This window comes from Danio rerio, chromosome 16 (assembly GCF_052040795.2).
Source record: "Danio rerio strain M-AB ecotype USA chromosome 16, GRCz13ab, whole genome shotgun sequence".
NCBI lineage: Eukaryota > Metazoa > Chordata > Actinopteri > Cypriniformes > Danionidae > Danio > Danio rerio.
This window is the reverse complement of record NC_141036.1, coordinates 21,169,293-21,193,485: the sequence shown is the minus strand read 5'-3', so window position 1 is coordinate 21,193,485 and position 24,193 is coordinate 21,169,293. Positions and strand designations below refer to the sequence as shown.

The following is a 24,193-nucleotide window of genomic DNA, read 5'->3' as shown; positions in this document are numbered from 1 at the left end:
AGTGTCATCGAGTATCATTATGTTGTGGGACTGCTGTACAGGAGTTATTATTGGGGATTTTATATATATATATATATATATATATATATATATATATATATATATATATATATATATATATATATATATATATATATATATATATATATGTATATATATATATATGTGTATATATATGTAGGTTTTTATTTAAGTTTTTGAAATTTTTTTTTTTTTAAGCATGACGATAAAACACAAACGCCGATATGAATGTATTAGAACAGGTGTCAAACTCAGTTCCAAAAGAGCCGCAGCTCTGCACAGTTTAGTTCTAACCCTAATTAAACACACCCGATCAAACTAATTGAGTCCTTCAGGCTTGTTTGAAACCTACAGGTAAGCGTGTTGGAGCAGGGTTGGAACTAAACTGTGCAGGGCTTCGGCCCTCCAGGAATTGAGTTTGACACCCCTGTATTAGAACATATGCTTGTTTATCAAAAAAATTGTAATAATGACAAAAAATACTAATTTGTGTTTCCGGGTGGAGCTATGCAGCCATTGCGATTAGTGTATTCTGTGAAATTGTCTTGTGCCTTTGTTTCGAGTGTAGTCCTGAAAAGTCTCTCTTTCAAGGGCTATCTAGCCCTTCCACTTAGCCCTACGCCTTCAAGATAAAGTGATTTGGTATGCCCTTACCCCTTCACATGAACGAGCAAAACAAGGGGTAGGGGTAAAGGGAAGGGCTAAGAGGTAGAATTGGGATTGAGCCTAAGAGATCTCCAAAGTTAAAAAGTAATTTTGTTTGTAATATTGTATTGTTTATTGTAATAGATTTCTGTAATTGCATGTATAATTACACTGTTGAGCCATTCTTTATACCTTAACCCAGCCTTAAACCTACCCGTAATGACCAAACTGCCACTAATCTTACCCAAATCCCACCTCAATGACACCAAAAATGTTGGGCAATACAACACAAACACAATAAATAGTGTTTGTGTTGTAAGTACACATTGGTTACAGTATATCTCAAGCTTTTTTTTCTTATTAGTGCTAGGCTATGGCATGTTTGTGAAGAGGTGTGTGTAAAAATTCCACTAATTCTTGAAATTTTCTTACAATTTGGACTCTTAGGTCAATGGGCAGACTGTATAAATACAGCAGACAACAACGATCAGTGCAACAAAGTTCTTAACAGCAAACGTTTCATGCTGGACATGCTGTATGCCCAAAACATGGAAGGAGAGGAAGATGAGAAAGAAAAGGAGAACGAAAATGAGAAATGTTCAGGTCAGGACTCTACTGTGACAAGCCTTGCTAGCCGAATTTCCACTCTGGAATCACATCGGCAGACATGTGAGGACAACTTGAAGAAACTGGAAGTGGAGCATCTGGAAAACCAGGGCAGCGTGCGGGCTGTAGCTGAGAAATTTGGAGATTTGGTCAAAGGCATGTTATCACCTCATGACTTGGAGAATTGTGGGAAGGAAAAGCAGCACACACAGGAAAAGCCTCCACCTGCTCCATCACCAGCACCCCCAAAAAAGGAGTCGGACCACATATGGGACCAGCTAATGGCAACGCCACGGGAGCTTCGTATCAAAGAGCTGGATTTCACAGACTTGGGAGAGGAGGACGATGTGGATATTTTGGACGTGGGGAACATGATTGGGTCAGGTGACCTCACTCCACCTCCTCCACCACCGCCCTGCTTGCCCAACCTTCCTCCCCCGCCACCTTTATTTGGATGCCCTCTGCCTCCCCCAGTCCCTGGCATGATGATGCCCCCTCCACCACCCTTTTTGGCGTCAAAACCTCCAGCACAATTGGGATCTCCTCAGCTTAGTCGAGGAGAACCACCGCTCTTCCAAAAGAAGAAGAAGACCATCAGGCTATTCTGGAATGAGGTGAGACCGATTGACTGGCAGTACACCAACCACAAGAGATGCAAGGAGTCACTCTGGTCCAAACTGGATCCCATCAAACTGGACACAGCCAAATTGGAAAACCTCTTTGAGACGAAATCTAAGGAGCTGCCAGTTACAAAGGTATCAATAAAAGATTTTTACTGTCTTCTTGCACTTAAAATTTTCACTTGTGGATTGGAAAATGTGTGCTAATAGACTTGGAAAAAATGAAACCAAGCAGGGGGGCATCAGTCATTTTAGAGGTCTTATCTAAAATGGAATGTCATTCATAACTAGTATAACTAGTATAGCATAACTAGTACTGATATACCTAACAAAGAAACATTCTTGTTTTTTAACTTTCCATATTTGCTGAACAAAGTCTGGTACAGGACAATATTAAAAACAAGATCATATCTAGGTTTATCCCTGCTAAAAAAATCCAGCTTAAACCAGCCTAGGCTGGTTGACTGGTTTTAGCTGGGTGACTAGGCTGGTTTTAGAGGGGTTTTGGCCACTTCCAGGCTGGTTTCCAGCCATTTCTAGCCTGGTCTTAGCTGGTCAGGCTGGAAAATGACCAGCTAAATCCAGCAAAGACCAGCTTGACCAGCCTGGTTTAAGCTGGACATAGCTGGTTTTGGCTGGGCTCCCAGCCTGCTAGGCTGGTCAAGCTGGTTTAAGCTGGTCATCCCCCAGCCTAACAGCCAAGCTGGTTTTACCCCATCTCACCTTTTCATCTTTTATCAGGGGGAGCTCTTAAGAGCTACCTAATCTTGGACCCCATTACATGCTCATTAGCTGTGTTTCTACTGTCGCGCCTAAAGCGAGCAACCCAAGGCCAGTCGCATTTCCACTGTCACTTCCAGGGGTGGCCACTTCTAGCCTTATAGGCTGGGGTCTTTTTGCTTATGATCGCCCTTATGTTTCTCTTTTAAATGTAAGGCTGTTGCATTAAAAAAGTTTTAATTTATAAGTGACATTCTTTGCTGCGTCCTCATTAAATAATGCATTATAATCTTTGCACCTTATAAAAGATAGCAGACAGTAAAGGTTTTCGAGAGTTTTTCTTTTTTTTTTTAGTTTAAAAGGTGTGTTTGTGCACGTTTAGGTGCCTGTATGTGAATGTGAGACCAAGCAAAAGAGTGCTCCCTGCAGCTCTGTTGATGCCGTGAGCGGCTTTATTCTGTTTTTTTTTTTTTTTGGAGATAATACACTAGGAATACAACAGAAAGACATCAAAAATTTACAAATTATCTGTCTACTTTTGTAGATTCAAATTATTAGTGTCATATCTCGATAAAATAGCCTAAGCTATATTGAAATAATTAAAAGAATTACAAATATCGGATATAATAAAATTGCATAAAATGAATAAACCAATATAAAACAAACAAAAGCTAGCAGTAACAATATAGGCATATACATTACAAAAATCAAATCATTTTAAAGCCATATTAAACTTACATTTTATAAAGGCCTATCTGAAAAAAAAAAGATTTTAGATATTTTCTAAAAACAATAAACACCAGAGAAGGTTTAAAAAAAAAATATAATGTATTTGGATTCGATGAAATTAATCAAATTGTGCAAACAGAACATTTTTGGGGTGAGTAAAAGCAGGCTCCCTTTTTTCTGTCATCCATCTAAATCTGGATGTTATAAAATACATTTTCTACCAAGTTATTAATGGTGAATTTCTGTGCTTTTATATTATGGATGGATGCGCTCACTACGTTGGGTCCCTCTGTTAGTGGCGAGACCATTCGATGCACGATGCCAACAGTTGGTCAGCGAGTAAATATATTTAATGAATGAGATCACACAGGCATGTGCGTATAGACATATAATGCTGTACAGTAACGTGCAATGTGTTTGTTTCGGTTGTCTTCATTTTACTCGTTTCGTGATGATGCGAGGGGTGTGCTTTATCTGCCTGATTCCCACTGAAGTGGACAGGTTGTGTGACGTTCGATTAGGGGGATGTTCTGGGGGCAGGGTTTGTGTGACGCGCTGCGAGCTACTAGTCTGACAGTGGAAACGCGTCATTATTCTGGCCTCACTACTAAACCTCCCGGCCTGATAAAAGCCCTGGCTCGCACTGGCCCGACAGTGGAAATGCGGCTAGTTACTCTCCCGGGACAGCATGCCAAACCTGCTATTATTATCAAGCAATTTCTAAGTCATGAAATTTTTAACTCATGAAAAATGAATTATTCCAACAATATGATCCAGTTTTAACATAAATAAGGGCATCACAACAAATGGATTCATAGAAATGAAATTCAATTATTGATCAGTCGATTTAAATGTAATTATTTTTTTAAGAAGCTTTTTTTTTTAATTAACATTTTACCTGCTATTTATGTCTTATCCACAACAAACTACATGCACACATTTTTTCTGTTTTTCTTTCTTTTATTGGTCTATTGTTCTGGCATCCTTAAAAGTAGACCTTGTCTAGATCTGGCAAGCAACAGCCTAGCATAAAAGTGGCAAAGTTTATATTGTAAAAAAAATATATACATATTTTATTGTTCTACTTTATTTTTACCTGGCTTTAGTCAGCACATGTGAATCAAAAGCAAAGCTGTTATTAAGTTACTTTGGTCCTTTCTAAAGCTTTTTTTATCCCAGCTTTTCTCCAAGCTTCTTGAACACATGGTATGAATTCTGACACCTTCCACCGGCCTGCAAACAACTCTCTCTCTCTCTCTCTCTCTACATGATTGCATGTGTTTAGAGGAGCCCTGCAGAACGTAGGTCACGATGGTAATGGGCTGCTTGATTGGCTGTAATGGATTCTTGTATTACCTAAAAGCTTCATCAAAGTGCTTTCTGAGATGCATGAAACCTGCTGTCACTCTGAACAAACTCAAGTCAAGCTTATCTGAAACATTACCAACCTAATCAGAGCAGCCTGTTGTGCAGATCCCAGAGTTTGTATGTGTGGTGAACGCTATCATTCCACGTTGTATAACATACTTCTTTCAACTCTTTTTTTCATGTCCATAGATAAATCTATGACTAAACAGAATGACCGTTGTGTGTTCACCATGCACTGAAGATGAATTGATGTTTTTTTTAAGATGAAGGTCTATCATGGATTTTGGCTCGTTCACTCTTAGTTGGTGTCTCAGAAATGTGGCCTGCATGGGGTTTTCTCTCCTCTCTGCTCTGAGCAACCTTTCCCAGCTGTTTTTCATTTTCGGCTCGTTCTCCCTTTCTTTTTTTCTCAATTCCCATTATTTGCAGCAGGCAGAGGACCATCGTGGCTCTGCTCCTCCAGAAATATTCTTCATCAAAGTCACAAAAATAGCCTTCAGGTGCTTGCGTGCCTTTTCAGCAAGTAAACACTAAACACATCCCAGCTTCGTGTTCATATCTCAGGAAGCCATTTTTGAGGTAATTATCCACATTAAAGAAATGCCTTTCCTATTCAGTTTAGTGGTCAGTTAGAACAGGCTGAGAATCCAGATTTCATATTGGGTGTGTGAGAGTAGATGTGTATCGCAATGGTTGAAGCAGCTTCACTGTGGGAACTAGAATCCTTTCTTATTATTATTAGTGTTGAAAACAGTGGTGCGTAATCGTTATATTGTCAGGAATATTAGCTAAATTAAAGTATATATATATATATATATATATATATATATATATATATATATATATATATATATATATGTGTGTGTGTGTGTGTGTGTGTGTGTGTGTGTGTGTGTGTGTGTGTGTGTGTGTGTGTGTGTGTGTGTGTGTGTGTATATATATATATATATTTTTAACAATAATGAAAAATGTTTTATTCTCATTGTTGATTGTTTTAATGCATCCATGCCCAATACAAGTATTGCTTTTACTTACTATTACTATTACTTACTGGTTTTTTTCAATCACAGGGTCAGACCAACAAAGCATTATGTGACAAAACAATATTTAATTGATAAAGATCGAAATGTAATAGCATAAATAAAGATTGAACAACTGTATTTTCATTAACTAACATTACCAAAGATTAATAAATACTGTAACATATGTATTTTTCCTGTTAGTAAATACATTAACTACATGTCTCGTACTGTAAAGTCTTTCCCAATATGAAAAAAAATAATGTCATATCGGGCATCACTGGTCGTTGGTTCGACCCCTGATTAATAAAGGGACTAAGCTGTAAAGAAAAAGAAATAATGCTATATAAATATGTTACATAAATACCTATAACAATGAAAAAAAAATTTATAAATAAAAGAGCATAGAAACTGTAAACACTTAGGGCCCTATCATACACCTGGTGCAATGTGGTGCAAGGCACGACGCAAATGATATTTGCTAGTCTCAGCTTGACACAATGGTCATTTTCACGTTTTGTGCCATGCTGTTTAATTAGCAAATGCATTTGTGCTCATATGTGCGCTCATAGGTTTCTGGTCTAAAAAGGAGGTGTGTTAAGGCGCATTGCTGGCGCATTCCTATTTTGAGGAACTAAAACAGACTGCACAATAGACCAGCTCAAAGCATGTCTAAAGTCCAACGCAGAGGGCGTTAGTTATATGCCTTAAACGCTTACACATTGCTTAATACACACAGGATGTACAGCAATAGGTAAATATCTTTACAAATTAAAAAGAATTAAATAGTGAAATTATTGCAATAATTATTACTTTCTACATGAATATAAAAAAGACTACCTCCATGCCTTCTTCATCTTGGGAGGCTTTTTTAGTTTATTCATGACAATTTACTTTTGTATAATATTATTATTAGCAGTAATATTTATTATATGCATATTTATAATTGTTTTATTAAAAACAAGCTTAGATTTGTCCACCTGCCACACTTCGTTATTATTGTTCATTTAATTGTTTGCTGGAAATTAAAACTAAATTTAGAAATAGTTTTGAAACAAATCTTTGCTCTTAACAAACTAAATTATTATGTAGGCTAATGGATTTCTGTGCGTACAACATGTTTTCTTATCCACGAAAGAGAGAAAATGAAAGTGAAAGTAAAGGCCGATTGGAGGAAGCTTATCTCTCATTCTCGCACTGCAGATGCTCTGTTTAACTCTTTTCTCTCTAGTAAAGCATTCAGTTTTTCCACTTACAAAGTCCACCATGTAAATAGAAAATGCACCATGGGGCGACGCAACTGATTCTAAAAGGAAATGGGAGATGAGACATGTGAATGGTTTAGTCTCAAAACAAACCCATAACTCATTAAGAAAAAAAGCTCATAATTGTTACACCATGTGCTGCGGCACAGAGCCTATTTTTTCATCCCTAAAAATAGCAAAATTGAATTCAGATACGCCCTTAATGCTTTTGCACCTTGCACATCCGACTTTGCACCTGAATTGTTAAAATAGAACCCTTAATGTTTGACATGTAAATTATTAATAATAGTTTTTTTATACAATATTTAGTGGCTTTTTGTTTTATCTAAACCATTGTAAATTATATACAATTTTCTCCAGTGTGTAGGTTGAGTTGTTTAATTCTTTTGGTTATGAAAAGGTTCTTCATTGCCTTTAAAGTGAAGTAGCCTGAGTAAATTTTCATATTAAACTAAAAATGTAGACAATACTGAGAGGCTTTTGCATCTGTACTTTTAATACATTGTGCTAGTAAAGTATCCAGCATATGATGTTCATGCTACTATAAACATCCTTAAATTTGTTATCCAGGCTTAAGCTTATAAATCAATCAACGGTAAGGACCTATTAAAATGAATATTTTGGACTTGTTGTCACGAATGAGTCAACACCCAAGTCAAGAAGAGAGACATTTTGTGATTAATGCATTTAAATACATTACTAATAACTAAACATTATTTTTGGTTATACTTATACTACATTGAACTCTTTTGGTTTAGTACACAGTGAATTTTTAGAAGTTAATTTCGTTAATTTTTTTTTCCTTCGATTTAGTCCCTTTATTTATCAGGGGTCGCCACGGTGAAATAAACCACCAAACTATCCAGCAAATGTTTTATGCAGCGGAATCCCTTCCAGCTGCAACCCAGTAGGAAACACCCATACACTTTCACATACACTACGGTCAATTTAGTTTATTCAATTCACCAATAGCGCATGTGTTTGGACTGTGGGGGAAACTGGATCATCTGGAGGAAACCCAAACGAACACAGGGAGAACATGCAAACTCCACACAGAAATTTCAACTGACCCAGCCAGGGCTCAAACCAGCATGAACTTGCTAAACACTGAGCCACTGTGCCACCTCGGAGTTAATTTGGTTATAGAAAATTATTTTCACACATAAAACCCTGTACTGAACAGAAATAAAAACACTATTAATGATAAGAAAATACAGTTGTATTTTGTCTATTGAATATAAACAGCAAACCTCAGCCTCTTGATAATCAGTGTGAATAATTCTGATGATTAATCTGTTCATATATGTGATTTCAGAAAACAGCAGCAGATGGTAAGCGTCAGGAGATCATCATTCTGGATTCCAAAAGAAGTAATGCTATCAACATTGGCCTGACGGTCCTGCCGCCTCCTCGCACCATCAAAACAGCCATCCTCAACTTTGATGAGTACGCCTTGAGCAAAGAGGGCATAGAGGTAATCCTGCACTGCTTTACAATCACATTCCTTTTTGCAAATTATGAAAACTCACTAGAAATAATGAAGCAAATGATGAAATTATTAAGAAAAGCTACAATAAAACTCAATACATACATTGAAGTTATAAAGCTAGTACAATGCATGGTTGTACTTTAATTGTGAGAACGCCAGACTGGTTACAATGCAGAAAACACATCTGTACTTAATACTAACCTTGTTTTGAGTCCACATGAGTCTCATACTCCTTGAACCTCTCTACGGCTCGCTTTCTCCCTCTCCTTCTCTTTCTCTCTCTTGTTACATCAATCATTCAGGCATTTATGATCATCCACAGACTGCTACATGAAAGCACTTTTTTACCACAAAATGCATGGCTTTCTACAACTGTGTTCAACAAGACAGAGACATACCGATTGTAGTTGTGTTGGCAAACTAATGCATCTAGTCAAAACTGTCCAAAATACCTTGACCTCTCTGCCCTGAGTGCATTTACGTTTACTTTGGATTTCCGCAAAACCAATAGATTTTTACACTTAAAACTAATGTTTAGCAAGCTGGTTTGGCTGGCAGCTGAAACTATTATGTGGGTTTCCTGCAAACTGAAGCATTTTTGACAGCGACCATATAATTCATCTCAAAGATTAAACGTTAACCAAAAGCTTTATTTAGGCCGTTGCAGCCTATGATAAAGATCTGAGGTAAATGTTTCAATATCAACACATGAATAATGGAGCTCCTATTTTGTTATAAAAGCTTTAATTTAATCTTTCGTCATAAGAAATGAATTAGAGTGTTTCTCTTCATCCTTTTCATCTCTGCAGAGAGCGATGCTTTCTCACCGACACATTTTTACCACATAATTACCTTTTTGCTTCACTATTCAGTTATGAGGTTTCCCCTAGCCCATAAAATAGTCAGCATTTTATACATTTTTGTGCAGTTGTCTCTCTAGGTGTTGTTATTCATCAACACGAAGATGATTCATGGAGCAAATGCCTTTCTAGAGGTGATGCTCCATATACAATGGTTTCTGACAGTGATACTAACACTCCCTGCTGGGTCTCGTGCTCTTTCATAGAAAATCCTCACCATGATTCCTACGGAGGAGGAGACACAGAAGATTCAGGAGGCCCAGCTGGCGAACCCCGACACTCCGCTGGGCAGCGCAGAGCAGTTCCTCCTCATTTTGTCCTCCATCAGTGAGCTGTCCGCCCGCCTGCAACTCTGGGCCTTTAAGATGGACTATGATGCTTTAGAGAAGGTCAGCCATGTGTTCTGATTCTCCTCTGAAGGGCTAGTCACTCTATACATGCACTTTTCATTCCTTTGACCTCCATTAATACATGTTTGAATGCTAGAGACCTGAAAAACAAGTGGAAGTGAAATTATTTTGCATTCCAAGTTTGATAATTTCGTCTAAGCTGAATTAAAGCAATGTAATCTTTAAATCTACAGTATTGCAGCATTGGGAGCTATTCACACAGAACATCTTATTTTCCCAATTTCAATATGCTGTTTTTATGTTTTTATATGTATGTGCGATACCAAAAAACTCAATAACTCATGTGTAACACATTATCATCTTCTAAATTTCTAAATAATCATATTTATAATCACAATGTATTTTTTATTTTACAAATTTGTTCGAGTGGTTACAGTCTTGTGGTTTGCATTTGAATGGTGGAACCAATTACTCATTTAAAATAATGAGATCAGTAAAGAATAATTTTTATTACAGATTATAAAACCACATGGTATTTTGTTTTCAAGTGTACGAGTAACCTAGTTAAATAGTATTTCTGATGCAGCCAAAGACAATACAATACAGACACATCACTAGTACAGATTGAAATGGGGAAGAAGGAACAGACCCTGTAGCAAAATAAGTTCCGTCTAGTGAAGGAGCCAATCATTAATTGCAGTAGACTGACGATTCTCTGGATGTGGGGCTAAGTCCAAATGTGTGTTCTTTACAGTAGTTTGTGCAGCTTCACTGTTATGTAAGCTGCGGTCAGCAAACACAGAAATCTTAGTGAATACTTGCCTTATAGACATATGTCGAGAAACATATACACAAAAGGCTTGAAATCTCTTTTACTTTTAAATTAGCCAGCTACAAATGAAAACAACTGACAATGGCCACAAACTTGTAAACAAATAGGTCAATGTAATTTTGGGGGAAGATTTAACATCAGGAAAAGTTGAAAATGCATCAGAAAACAAGACCGATTATTCAGAGGATGATATTATGTAACATGGAAAATATTGATTCTTATGGTTGCTTCATACTTTAGTTTGATTAACAGCATGACATCTGATCACATTCTTCAGAAACAGCCATAAAAGGGGTTGCAGGTTGGTGAACTCTTTCCCTTTGTGTGAGCATGCACGTTATCTTGGGCAACATAAAAAATAAATACTTTTTAAATGATTTCCACATTTTGAAAAGAAATTTAATTAAATTTCATTGGTGATTCCAAATATGAATTTTAATTGTAAGCTTATCAAACTGTTTTAGAGAGTTTGATGTTTCTCCTGTTAAAAGAGATAGGAGCTGCACTTGCATGATTGAGAGGTGTTTGAAAGATGGCTACCAAGACAAATGACTTGCCTTGTAGGGACTTTGACCTCCACCACTTTTTAAAAAAAAATAAGCACTGCATCTTGTGTTTTTAAACACAAAGATGCATTCTGTGTGAATGGCATGGTAACAACTGACTTTTGCGGAATCCATAGAAATTTAGTGTGACCGGGGCTTAATGCAAATGAAATGACATCATGATGATTTGGGGTTGATTGTGTTTAACCTTTCTTATGCTCCAATGTCAGCAAGGAATCTTAACTAGTGGGTTGTGACCTTAAAGGTCTGTTCTGATAGATCAATGCTAATTGCAACTAATAAAATAAAACTTAACCATGCAGTCATGCATCATTAAGATTTTCCAATCAAACATAGTTCATATGACATGCTCAGCCACATTTTTAGGAATCTTTAATAGATGTAAAGTTAAAAGGAACTGTAGAATTTTTTAAATATATATTTTCTTATTAGTGTCACTTTTAAACATATCATCATGTCCTTGTTCAATAAAAGTACACATTTCTTTTAAAAGAAGAAAACACAATTGTGTATATCATCATTATTGTTAAATAAAGCTTACAGCATTATAAAAATATATATCAAATGATCTATAATATACCAGCATAAGTCCTAGCTCGTGGTTTATTATTTATTATTTGTTTTAAATCAATGTTAAGAGGATGGGGTTTTTTATTGTATGGTGAATAGTTTTACTACGTTGTTGGCACAGCATTTAAAGTTGAGTTTGCATACATAATTTCTTTTCTAGAGACTATTTCTAATCCATTCTGCCTATCTCTCTCCTTTAGGAAGTAGCAGAACCACTACAGGACCTAAAAGAGGGCATGGACCAATTAGAAAAGAATAAAACGTTACGCTCTATCCTTTCGACTCTGCTAGCTATTGGCAACTTTCTCAATGGGACCAATGTGAGTGCCAGAAAAGTCTCTTCTTTCAAGCTCTAATCTCTCCATCTCCATCTGTCTGTCTGCCGAATTCACTTAGATCTCAATCACGATAAAAAGACTGAAGGAGATAAACCTGATAAGGTGGTGAGTTTGGCATGAAATTTCATTTGTTACCGTAAACCATTGAACATGGGCAGCAGAACAAAGTGAGAGAAAGTCATGTCACGTCTGTGGGGATTTCTCCATTCTGCAACTGTGCCATGCCCTGTGGACCTGTGGTCAGGATTGAGATTTTGTGTAGCATGTGTTAATGAAGCATTGGCCAGAATCATCATGGGAGCTGCGCATAGACGCTGCACATGTTCAAAGTGCTCTTATCTTAATGCAACTGATGCTAATCAACTAAACTGCATCAGAATAACATCAAAATAAGCCCTTTTTTAGGAAATGATTTGAGGATGGACCAGATCCAGTGACTAATGCTCTCAAGGTGCATGTGATTTTCCTCACCAAAGGTCATTTCATCTGCACATATTTAGACATTTAGATTTATCTGATATGAAGCTTCCATGCTTTTCCAGTAAGATTTATCTCATGGCTGTACTTTTATTTTGTGTGTGTGTATGTGTGTATATATATGTCACACTACAGTTTTTAGAGTCACAGATTGGACTATTTTTCGAATCAGAAAAAAGGGAGGAGACAAACGTCAATTGCTTTTCAATCTAACATCTTGAACAACATATCATATTTATTTAATTAATGATTTGGCAATTTACACATGAAATGTTTAATTTACATACACATGTTTCATTATAAGTGGATCCATTTTGAAAACCTATTAGTGACATAATTTTGGGGCTCTGTTTTGATGGTCCATGCACAAAGTGCAAAGCGCAGGGCGCAAACGCAGTAAGGGCGTGTCAAAATTCACTTTTCCTAATAAAAGGATGGAAAAATCTACTTTGCGCAGTGGTGCATGGTCTAAAAGGGTGTTTTGAGAATAAAGTAATCTCAAAACACTCATCTCCCATTCGCTTCAAGAGTCAGTTGCGTCGCACCATAGTGCATTTGCTATTTACATGACGTAAAGTAAGTGTAAGTGGAAAAACGTTCAAGGTTACAGAAGTAATCCTAAGGAAGTGCTATAGGTGGATTTGATCTAGAAAATCCACGTATGGGAGGATTCGGTTCAGAAGCCGCTTGTCTGAAAGAGTATTGAACGGGCCAATGAATTGGCAGCGTAAGCTTGCGCAGGTGTGCTTCATTGCCAATTATCCCAGCATATAACCACACCTGAAGCGAGCAAACGCCATCCTTTTAAGCTGAAGAGACTTTTAACAGCTAAGGGACAGTCATTATAGCAATGGAATATAGCACTTCCGTTCCCCTCCTCAGGGAACGAAGGGTTACTTCTGTAGCCTTGAACGTTCCCCTTCGGTTGGGGAACTCCAGTGCTATAAGTGGATTTGATCTAGAAAATCCACGTATGGTAGACTATGGAAAACGCCATAATGACTGCACCTTACCAACCCCTCCGATGATAGGGCAGTCAAGCAAGCGTGACGTACCCAAATAATGGAAGGCGCGGTCCTCCAACGTGCCCTTGGCCCTAACTTATCCCCACTTCAAAGGAAGTTTTACGGAATAGGTATATTTTTTTGGGAGTCGCTAGCATCTAGATAATTCTAGGAAATACGACAGTACGTTGGGAAGCATGCAATCCCGGTAGGGAGGACGCTACGGAGACCATCCGCACCCAATGGGGGAGACAAAATGGAAATAAATATGGACTAGCCCTAAAAGGGGGAGTGTGCATAAGAAGGTGGTTAGCGGATAGGGAAGGCATGGGTCCACCCAAGAGTGGGGACTGAACCGTGGCGGAAAAGAAATATGGGATCGCCTAGTGGGGATCGCACACAGCCGGCACCTATACCCAAAACGCGGGCTGACCAGCGGGCAGACCTACAACGTAGTGGGCCAGCAAGTGACTCCTCCGCTGAATCAGTGCTGGGGGCCACGGAGGAATCTGCAGGGCTCACCAAACGGGGAACTTTACTGACAGACATGGAGGTGCACATCTCTCCGTGTTAGGGAAAAAAGACACCGCAAGCGTGTTACAACACCCCACCGAGTTGTTTCCTTATTCACCAAGGGTTTCCTAATACCCTTGAGGAAACGGGCTCCACTCGCAGATTGTAAAACCTATCAAATGTGTTGGGTGTCGCCCAGCCCGCAGCTCTACAGATGTCTTTTAAAGAGGCGCCGCGTGCATGCGCCCAAGAGGATGCAACGCTCCGAGTGGAGTGCGCACGCACTCCCGGGGGACACGCCTCTGAGGAACCGGATGATGCGGTTGTGTTTACCCACAGTGTCTCCAGCTACCGCGTCAAGATAAGCGTAGATGGCGGCCACGTAAACCTTGAGAGTGGAGGGCAACAGCCTGCTCTTCAGCTTCTCTTGAAGGAAAGAGAGCACAAAACTGATCTGGCAAGTTCGGGGGTCTTCTCTGCGAGAATCTCTCTATTCAGTGAATAGACTCCAATTCAGGGTGTAGGCGCACCTCGTGGAGGGGGCTCTAGCCTGAGTGATGGTATCAACCCCCGCAGATGGTAGGCTACCTAAGTCTTTCTCGCTTCTATGGACCACACGTGGAGGTTCCAGAGATCGGGGCGAGGGTGCCAGATGGAGCCCTGTCCCTGAGAGAGTAGGTCCTCTCTCAAAGGGATCCGCCAGGGGAGGGCCGTCGCGAGAAGGGAAAGCTCTTATATCCAAGTCCGGTTGGGCCGGAGGGGCGCAACTAGCAGAACCTGCTCCTCATCCTCCCTGACCTTGCACAATAACTGCGCGAGCAGGCTCACTGGGGGAAACACATACTTGCGTATGCCCCGAGGCCAGCTGTGGGCCAGTGCATCTGTGCCGAGAGAGCCCTCGGTCAGGGAAAAGAACAACTGTCAATGAGCGTTTTTGGGGGAAGCAAACAGATCGATCTGGGCCTCCCCGAATCGCGCCCATATCAGCTGGACAGAATCGGGGTGGAGTCTTCATTCTCCAAAGTGAATTTGCTGCCGTGAGAGCGCATCGGCTGCATGGTTGAGCATACCTGGGATGTAAATGGCACGCTGCGATTTCAGCCACGGGTGAGCAGACGGCGGGCGAGCTGAGATATGAGGCGAGAGCGCATACCCCTCATGTGGTTGATATATGCTGCCGCCGCCGTATTGTCCGTCCTGACCAGCACGTGTTGCTGCTCCAACACCAGAAAAAAGCGGTGGAGATCGAGGAAAACTGCCAACAGCTCTAGGCGATTGATATGCCAAATACAGCTGGGCACCTTTCCATAGGACAGCAGCTGCATGCCCACGACACACGGCTCCCCAGCCCGTGTTGGAAGCATCTGTTGAGACAACAACATGACTGGACGCCTGTCCCAGAGGCACACCGGCCTGCAGGAACGAGGGGTCGTTCCAAGGGCAGAGGGTGCGGCGACACAGCGCAGTAACAGAGACTCAGTGTGTGCCCGCATGCCATGTGCGTGGGACTCGATCTAGAAGCCAGTGCTGAAGTGGTCTCATATGGAGCAATCCGAGCGGCGTAACAGCCACAGCGGATGCCATATGCCCCTGGAGCCTCTGAAAGTATTTCAGTGGGACCACTATTTTGCTGTCGAGCTCCCTCAGACAGTTCAGCAACAGGCGAGCGCGCTCTCCGGAGAGGCGCGCTACCATGGTGACCGAGTCCAGCTCCATCCCGAGAAAAGAGATCCTCTGCACCGGGGCGAGTTGCTCTTTTCTCGGTTGGCCTGCAACCCCAACAGGCGAAGGTGCATAGTCAATTGAATAAAATCATACAGTCGTCGAGATAATTGAGTATGTGGATGCCCGCGAGCCGAAGGGGCGCTGAGGCACCCTCTGCGAGTTTGGTAAAGACCCGCGGAGACAGAGAGAGCCCGAAGGGGAGGACCTTGTATTCCCACACTCGACCTTAGAACGCAAACCGCAGAAACTGGCGGTGGTGTGGAAGAATGGAGACATGAAAATACACGTCCTTCAGGTCTATGGCTGCAAACCAATCCTGAGGATAAACGCATCGGAGGATGCGCTTCTGCGTAAGCATTCTGAACGGCAGCTTGTGTAGACAGCGGTTCAAAGCATGCAGATCTAGGATTGGCCGTGACCCACCGCTCTTTTTGGGTACGATGAAGTACGGGCTGTAAAACCCGCTCTCCATCACGGCTGGAGGGACCGGCTTGATTGCACCCTTCGCATCTCCTCTCGCAAGACAGGGGCGGACAGGGGGTTGACCCTGGCGAAATACCCGCCCGTGATCTTGAGGGGCCGTTTCGCGAACTGAATCGCATAGCCGAGGCTGATTGTGTGTATGAGCCACCATGAAGGGCTGGCCCGCGCTGACCAGGCAGGCAGAGCCCTCGCTAATGGCGTCATCGCTACAACCACTGACGTACCAGTGGTGGGACCAGGCAGGCAGAGCCCTCGCTAATGGCGTCATCGCTACAACCGCTGACGTACCAGTGGTGGGGCAGCGCAGAGCGGGTGTGCTGATCCGGGAAGCGCGAGGGTTCCGCGGAAGAGCTGGAAGAGAGAGCTCTGGCTCTGCACCCTGACTCCGGAGAAGGGGCTCGAGGGCTGGGGGAAAGGAGACCGTCCCCCAGCAGCATGTAAACCCTGCGAGCTGGGAAGCGGCGCGTCCCAGACTGGCAGGGTTCGAGCTGTCACATCTGGGGAAGGGGAAAAGTGCTCTTTCATTGAAATTTTGGTGGCACTGAAAAGTACCGTTGGAATATGGGCATCTGACGCCGAACAGGCCAGCCTAGGATATGGGCGTGTCAATAAAGCGAACTTTGTCAACATCGCACATATCAGCCAGGTTTAGCCAGAGGGGGCGTTCCTGGACCACAAGTGTGGACATCGTCTTCCCCAGCGCACACACGGCAGACTTAGTAGTCTGGAGAGCATAGTCTGTTGCGGTGCGCAGCTTGTTAACAAGCCTGGGTTAGACCCACCCTCATACAGCTTGGCCAGCGCCTGCGCTTGATAGCGCTGATAGGTGGCCATTGCATGCAAGGCGGAAGCAGCCTGGCCCGCAGCCTTGTAAGCTCTAGCTCCGAGGGAGGAAGATAACCTACAGGCTTTTTGGACGGGAGACGGGGCGGACCGCGCCAAGTAGGGGCGCCACACGGACAAAGATTACCCCCTGGCAGCTCCACCTTCAAGGGTGGTGAAGGCGGAGGGACACGCAGCGAGGGCAGAGAAAGGTGCCCTCCAAGACTGAGTGAGCCTACTGTGCACCTCAGGGAAGAGGGGATGAGAGGCTTCGAAGGCTGGCCGCGGAGCTGGGAGATGAACCATCTCCAACCCTACGCCCGAAGCAGCCCGGGAAAGCACGGCTAACATGTCCGCTTCAGGATTCGTTTTGACGGCGCTCGCTTGCCCAGAGGGGGCGAGCGGGTCTGAATCATCGTCGGACAGTGAAAGCCCACCCTCTGATGCTGCGGAGGACATCTGGTCTCCGATGTCAGCGAGCGTGAGAGCTACCATCTGGTTAGACAGATCACTCCCAGTACCCGAAGCTTGGATGGAGCGCTTGGAGAAGCGGGAGGTCCGCGAGCCCTTAGGCGGAGCAGGAGGCGACTGGGGTGGCTCGCTTTCTTACAAAAGTTAGCTGCGATCTCAACTGCGCAATGGTCATGGCATCGCAATAACGACATGAACCGCCCCCGAGCACCACATTAACATGCTGGACCCCCAAACATGTGATGCAGTAATCGTGTCCATCATCCGGAGCCAGGAAACCCCCGCAACCAGAAACGCACAGTCGGAGCGCCATCCTGAAAAGGACGTGCTGCACGACTGTGTTGCTGTTTTAGGAAAGTTGCAACTATACGCACCGCTCTGGAGGACCGGACCCAAAGAAATGGCAGGCAAGGGAAATCCCAGCTCGACCGTCTGCCGCCGCGTATCAAAAAAGTCTCTGAACCAAAAAAGATGGCGTTTGCTCGCTCCAGGTGTGCTCATATGCTAGGATAATTGGCAATGAAGCACACCTGTGACGCCAGACGCACCAGACGCAATTTATTGGCCCGTTCAATACTCTTTCAGACAAGAGGCTTCTGAACCGAATCCTCCCATACGTGGATTTTCTAGATCAAATCCACCTATAGCACTGGAGTTCCCCAACCGAAGGGGAACTGAGCATTTCACTAGCAAGAAAACAGTTAAACAGAGCATCTACAACGCGAGAATGAGAGAAAAATTATTAACTTTCACTTTCGCTCTCATGGATAGGGAAATCTTCTACGCACAGACATCAATTACCCTATAAATAATTAATTTAGTATTTTATATTTAATTTAGTTTTTAAATTTTTTTTATTTAGTTAGTAATTTAGTTTTTTATATTTATGTAGGCTAGAAAATAATGTTTTTTAATATTTTAATTCTTTATATTTATACCCTATATATATTTTCATTATATCCTATATATATATCCTTAAATATTTTAATTATTTTTCATGTGTAAAGATATTTGCGTTTTGCTTTACATCTTGTGTGTATTAAGCAGTGTGTAAGCGAGGTGCACAACTAACGCGCTCTGCGCTGGACAATAGACTGGCTTTGCTCTGGTCTATTGAAAAATCTATTGTAGTTTCTCAAAATAGCAACGCACCATCAATACACCTCAACACGCCTCCCTTTTTAGACCAGAACGTCTATGGGCGCACATATGAGCGCAAATGCATTTGCTATTTAAACAGCGTGATGCAAAATGTCAAAACGACTCTTGTGCCAAGCTGAAACTAGCAAACAACAATTGCGTTGCGCCTTGCGCCACATTGTGCCGGGTGGGTGATAGGGCCCTTGATGATTAACCACCCATTGCTTACACAATGTAATTGCAACCAACATCACCAGCATCAAGTTCTATTAACCAGTGGTTTTATTCTTTACCATGAATATCAGAGTTTATATCTGAACTATAAACTGCTCCCCAGAACTTCTGTGTTATTTAATTGTTTGTAACTAACTGAAAAAGTGTAAAAACTAAATCTCTCTCACTCAAACGCAGATTTGAATGCAGCGCTTTGAAGGATTAATAAACATATACAGATCATTATCTTTTATCATTGATGTTGCGTGGTTTTGAATTGAGATTACGATCTTTAATTGTGCAGCTTTATAGTGAATGCATTGATGCAAGCTAAACAAACAGTGACAGAAAACGCCTTTAATTAATATCCTAAGAAAGCATTTAGGTCCCACCACAACATTTTGTATCATCATTATATTTTACAGGGAAGCCAAAATACTTTGATATATATATATATATATATATATATATATATATATATATATATATATATATATATATATATATATATATATATATATATATATATATATATATATATATATATATATACACACACACACACACACACACAGTTGAAACCAGAAGTTTATTTTAGGTCCGTTAGAATATCTAAATGATTTACGTTTGCTAGATGCCAGAATAATAAGACAATGTTTTTAAGATTTTTTTTTTATTAATTTCTAGACAATCAAAAGTTTACATACATTTCCCTGGAATTTTAGCTTTGCTTTTAAACTGTATAACTTTGCCCAGATGTTTTGGGTATCCTTCCACAAACTTCACACAATTGTTTGAAGGCCCATTCCTCCTGACAGAATTAGTGTAACTGAGTCAGAATTGTAGGCTGTCTTGCTTGCACAAGCTTTTTCAACTCTGCCCACAAACTTTCTATAGGATTGAATTCAGGGCTTTGTGATGGCCACTCCAAACATTCACTATGTTGTCCTTAAAGCCAATTTTAACTAATCTGGCAGTATGCTTGGGGTCATGGTCTGTTTGGAAGACCCATTTGTGGCCAAGTTTTAATTTCCTGGCTGATGTCTTGAGATGTTGCTTCAGTATTTCTTTATAATGTTTTTTCTTCATGATGCCATCTATGCTGTAAAGTAGACCAGTCCCTCCTGCAGCAAAACAGCCCCACAGTGTGATGCTGCCACCCCCATACTTCACAGTTGATTGGTGGTACTTGGCTTGTAAGCTGTCCCCTTTGTCCTAACTAAATGTAACGCTGGTCATTATTACCAAACAGTTCAATCTTAGTTCCATCAGACCACAGGACATGTCTCCAAAAATTACTCTTTTTTCCCAGTGTAATTTAAAAAAATTGTAATCTGTCTTTTTTTTTTTTTTTATTCAGGCTTGTTGTTTTTTTTCCATTTGTCACACAAGGAAGTAGTGTGTTCCTTGAATACTATTCTACAGTTGTGTTTCCAATTTACTCAAATGTTGTCAATTAGCCAGACAGAAACTTTCAAAACCTTGACACTATCATCTGAGCTTTTTCAGAGGTATAATAATCTTACTGTATTTAAACTTGACTTTCGAGAAAAACAATTTCTCAAAAAATATCTTTCTCATTATTCTGCTATTAAGCATAACAGAAACAAATTTGATAATCCTAACTCTCCTTAAAGAGAAAAAGTTAAGTCACATTAAATTCTGACTTTGTTTTAAATGGTAATGTGCCTGGTGCTTGGTTTCAACTGTATACACACACACACATACACACACACACACACACACACACACACACAGACACACACACACACAGACACACACACACAGACAGATACACTGGACCACAAATTCAGTCCATTTTTGCATGGGGGTTGCATTGTGTAGGCCAAAATTATGTTGTTATTTTTTTTTTTTTTTTTTTTTTTTTTTTTTTGAAAAAATAGCATTGGAATTTCAAGTAATGATTAGGGCCCATAAAGACATTTAGTAAATGTTCTACTGTAAATATATAAAACTTTTTATAACAAAAAAATAAATAATAAAATTGACCAGCAATGTACAGGTACATGCTAAGCACTGATTTAGACAACTTTAAACATCATTTAGTTTTTTTTTTAGTTTTTTGGTTTTTTTTTTAGCACCCTTAGATTTTTTAACCCTTCAGATTTTTTTGAACCCTCAGTAAAAAGTACTTTTTATAGCTCATATTATTAAGGATCACACAAAGCAATTAAAGTATACATTATCCTTTTTTTCAACTTCTGTAATGTCTTCTGCACATACATTTGAATTGATAGTGCATTCATCACATACTGCTACTTTCAGACATCATTAACAGGTGAAATAAAATACAGTGAATTAAACTATGGAGACTGAGGGACCTATCATACACCCGGTGGAATGCAGCGCAAGGTGCGATGCTATTGTTGTTTGCAAGTTTCAGCTCGGTGCTAGTTTGCTAGTTTCAGCTAATGTTTTGCTGCACACTGTTAAATAGCAAATGCATTTACACTCATTTGTGCGCCCATAGGCATCTGGTATAAAAAAGGAGGCGGGTTAACGCACATTGCTGGCACGTTGCTATTTTGAAAAACTAAAATAAACTGTTCAATAGACCAGCGAAGAGGAGGTCTAAAGTCCAGCGCAAAGCATGCTAGTTGTGCGCGTCGCTTAAACATTGCTTAATACACACAGGATGAACAGCAATACGCAAATAACTTTACAAATTAAAGGATTAAAATATTACATTTTTTTTGTACCCTACATAAATATAAAAACCACTGCCTTCATGCCTTCATCTCGGGGGCTTTTTCAGTTCATTCATGACAATTTGCTTTTGTATAATGTTATTAATATTAGCTGTTTTATTTATTATATGCATATTGCATATTTATATATTTTTTCATTAAAAACAAGCCTAGATTTGCCCACCTGTCAGGTTTTATACCATATGGGGCACAGCATGTCTATTTGGAAATAACTCAGTTTTGTTAACACACTTCATTATTATTATTATTATTGTTTATTTATTTGTTTGCTGGAAATTAGAACTGAGTTTAGAAATAGTTTTGAAACAAATATTTGCGCTTAATAAACTAAATTAATTATGTATAGGTATAGACGTCTGTGTGTACAACACTTTGAAAGTAAAGAATGAGAAGGCTCATCTCTCATTCTCGCGCAGTAGATGCTCCGTTTAACTCTTTTCTCTCTAGTAAAGCATTCAGTTTTTCCACGCACAAAGGCCGCCATGTAAATAGCAAATGCGCCATGGCGCAACGCAACTGGCTCTTAAAGGGAATGGGAGATGATACTCTGGTTGATTTATTCTCAAAACACACCTATAACAACCTATAACAGGGTTGAGAGAATATGCTCAACCCTGTTAGATCATGCGCCACTGCGCAAAGTCAATTTTTCCAACCTTAAAATAGCAAAAGTGGATTCTGACAAGCCCTTACTGCTTGTAAGCCCCTGCGCTTTGGACTTTGCACCTGCTCATCAAAATAGAGCCCTGAATGACTTGCATGAGGAAATATTAATGCTGTATGACATATAGTTTACAAGCCTTTTTCATGTTTGAAACCAGATAATGTTTTATGTTTTATTGGTGTTATAAATAGAAGTAAAGAAGTTTGTATGATCACATTCACTTGTGTTGTGCTGACATTTTAACTGAGGCATTTATACAATGATGCAACATAAATGTCAATACTCCACTCATATATAGAACTTATTGATAAAATTAACAGAATTTGAAAGATTTGACTCGCATCACACAAGAGTCCAGTTTTTTCTTGTGATTAATAGATTAAGTTTGGCATTTAAGAAGCAATTTATTAAAATGGAGATAAAATTCAAATGCATGTGCAGTAGTTAAAAAATAAATAAACGGTGTGTTCGATACACATGCATGCCAAACACACATCAAACATTTATATTTATATAATATATATATATATATATATATATATATATATATATATATATATATATATATATATATATATATATATATATATATATATATATATATATATATTAATTAATTACTTCTTTAATTACTTAAATTTATTTATTTATTTATTTATTTATTTATTTTCAGGCTAAAGGCTTTGAGTTGAGTTATCTAGAGAAAGTTCCTGAAGTGAAGGACACGGTTCACAAACAGTCTCTACTGCATCATGTCTGCTCGATTGTTGTGGAGAAGTTTCCGGAGAGCACAGATCTTTACTCTGAGATTGGAGCCATTACTCGCTCTGCTAAGGTAAAGGAAATTATCTTAACACATCCTGTATGCAAGAACCCTTTTTTTAAATTAACATGGTTAGGAGAAGACAAGAAAATGAGATGAAAGCACTGCTATCAATAAAACAACAACATCTAAACAGTAGATAATATAGTAATAAAAAATAAATCTAAAAGTCTAAAAGTTTAATTGAACATTTTTTATACTGTTTTCATGGTCATTTTAATTCCTGGTTTTATTTGTCATCATTAGTTGACTACATTAATTATCATTAAGTAACATGAACCAACCAAAACACTTCTAATTATTCTTAATGGCACTGTTTGCATTCACTAATTAATTATTGAAATAATTAAACAATTATTGTTGTACAAAAAGAATACTGATAACAAATAATTAACAAAAATAAAATTGCTTATTCTTAATGTGTTACTTGATGCATGTCCAAACTAATGCATTAATTATTATTATTATCATTTAAACAATATCCTTTTTTATTATAAAATATATTATCTTTGTATTTATTTGAATAAAATGTTCAACTGAAAGTTTCTAAGAGAATGCTGTGCATCAATGTAAACCAGAACAAGATTATTTTGCTTATAAATTTGCTTATAAAGTTTGCTAATTAAATTAATTACCTAGAAAAAATAAGAAAAAAAATATTTTAAAATGTTTCAAAACAGATTAAAATAAATATTAAGTTCCAGATTTTCATTATGTCAGACTCCAGTGTACAAACAATGCCAAAGAGCAAATGACTGGTCCTGAGATGTTAATTACTAATTGTTTTGTCTTTCCCAGGTTGACTTTGATCAGCTTCAGGAAAACCTGTGTCAAATGGAACGGCGCTGCAAAGCATCCTGGGACCACCTGAAGGTCATCTCAAAACACGAGATTAAACCAGCCCTTAAACAGCGAATGTCCGACTTCCTCAAAGACTGTGCAGGAAGAATTATCATCCTTAAAATTGTCCATCGTCGTATCATAAACAGGTGCTTTTTACAAAATCTCATTAGTTTTACAAATCCAATCTTTGTTTATAAAAAATACACTTGAGATCTAACATAAAGTATGCAGAATGTGACATTAAAAGTGTTTTACTAGATTTAGAACCAGATATAATAGTTTATACTT

The 24,193-nt window shown here is 39.5% G+C and overlaps 1 protein-coding gene across 9 annotated transcripts in view; it reads left to right on the top strand.

Moving 5' to 3' along the window:
- fhod3b (formin homology 2 domain containing 3b) overlaps positions 1-24,193 on the top strand; it is a 339,130-nt gene that overhangs the window by 299,603 nt on the left and 15,334 nt on the right. For all 9 annotated transcript variants that reach the window (XR_015511250.1, XM_087286868.1, XM_087286867.1 and 6 more), the window contains 6 exons: positions 1,114-2,027; positions 8,309-8,467; positions 9,549-9,731; positions 11,861-11,980; positions 22,913-23,074; positions 23,861-24,051. Coding sequence is in view for 8 of the 9 variants with exons in the window: in XM_087286868.1 (XP_087142994.1) it covers positions 1,114-2,027; positions 8,309-8,467; positions 9,549-9,731; positions 11,861-11,980; positions 22,913-23,074; positions 23,861-24,051 (1,729 nt within the window). In the remaining variant the exon portion in view is untranslated. The remainder of the gene's footprint in view (positions 1-1,113; positions 2,028-8,308; positions 8,468-9,548; positions 9,732-11,860; positions 11,981-22,912; positions 23,075-23,860; positions 24,052-24,193) is intronic.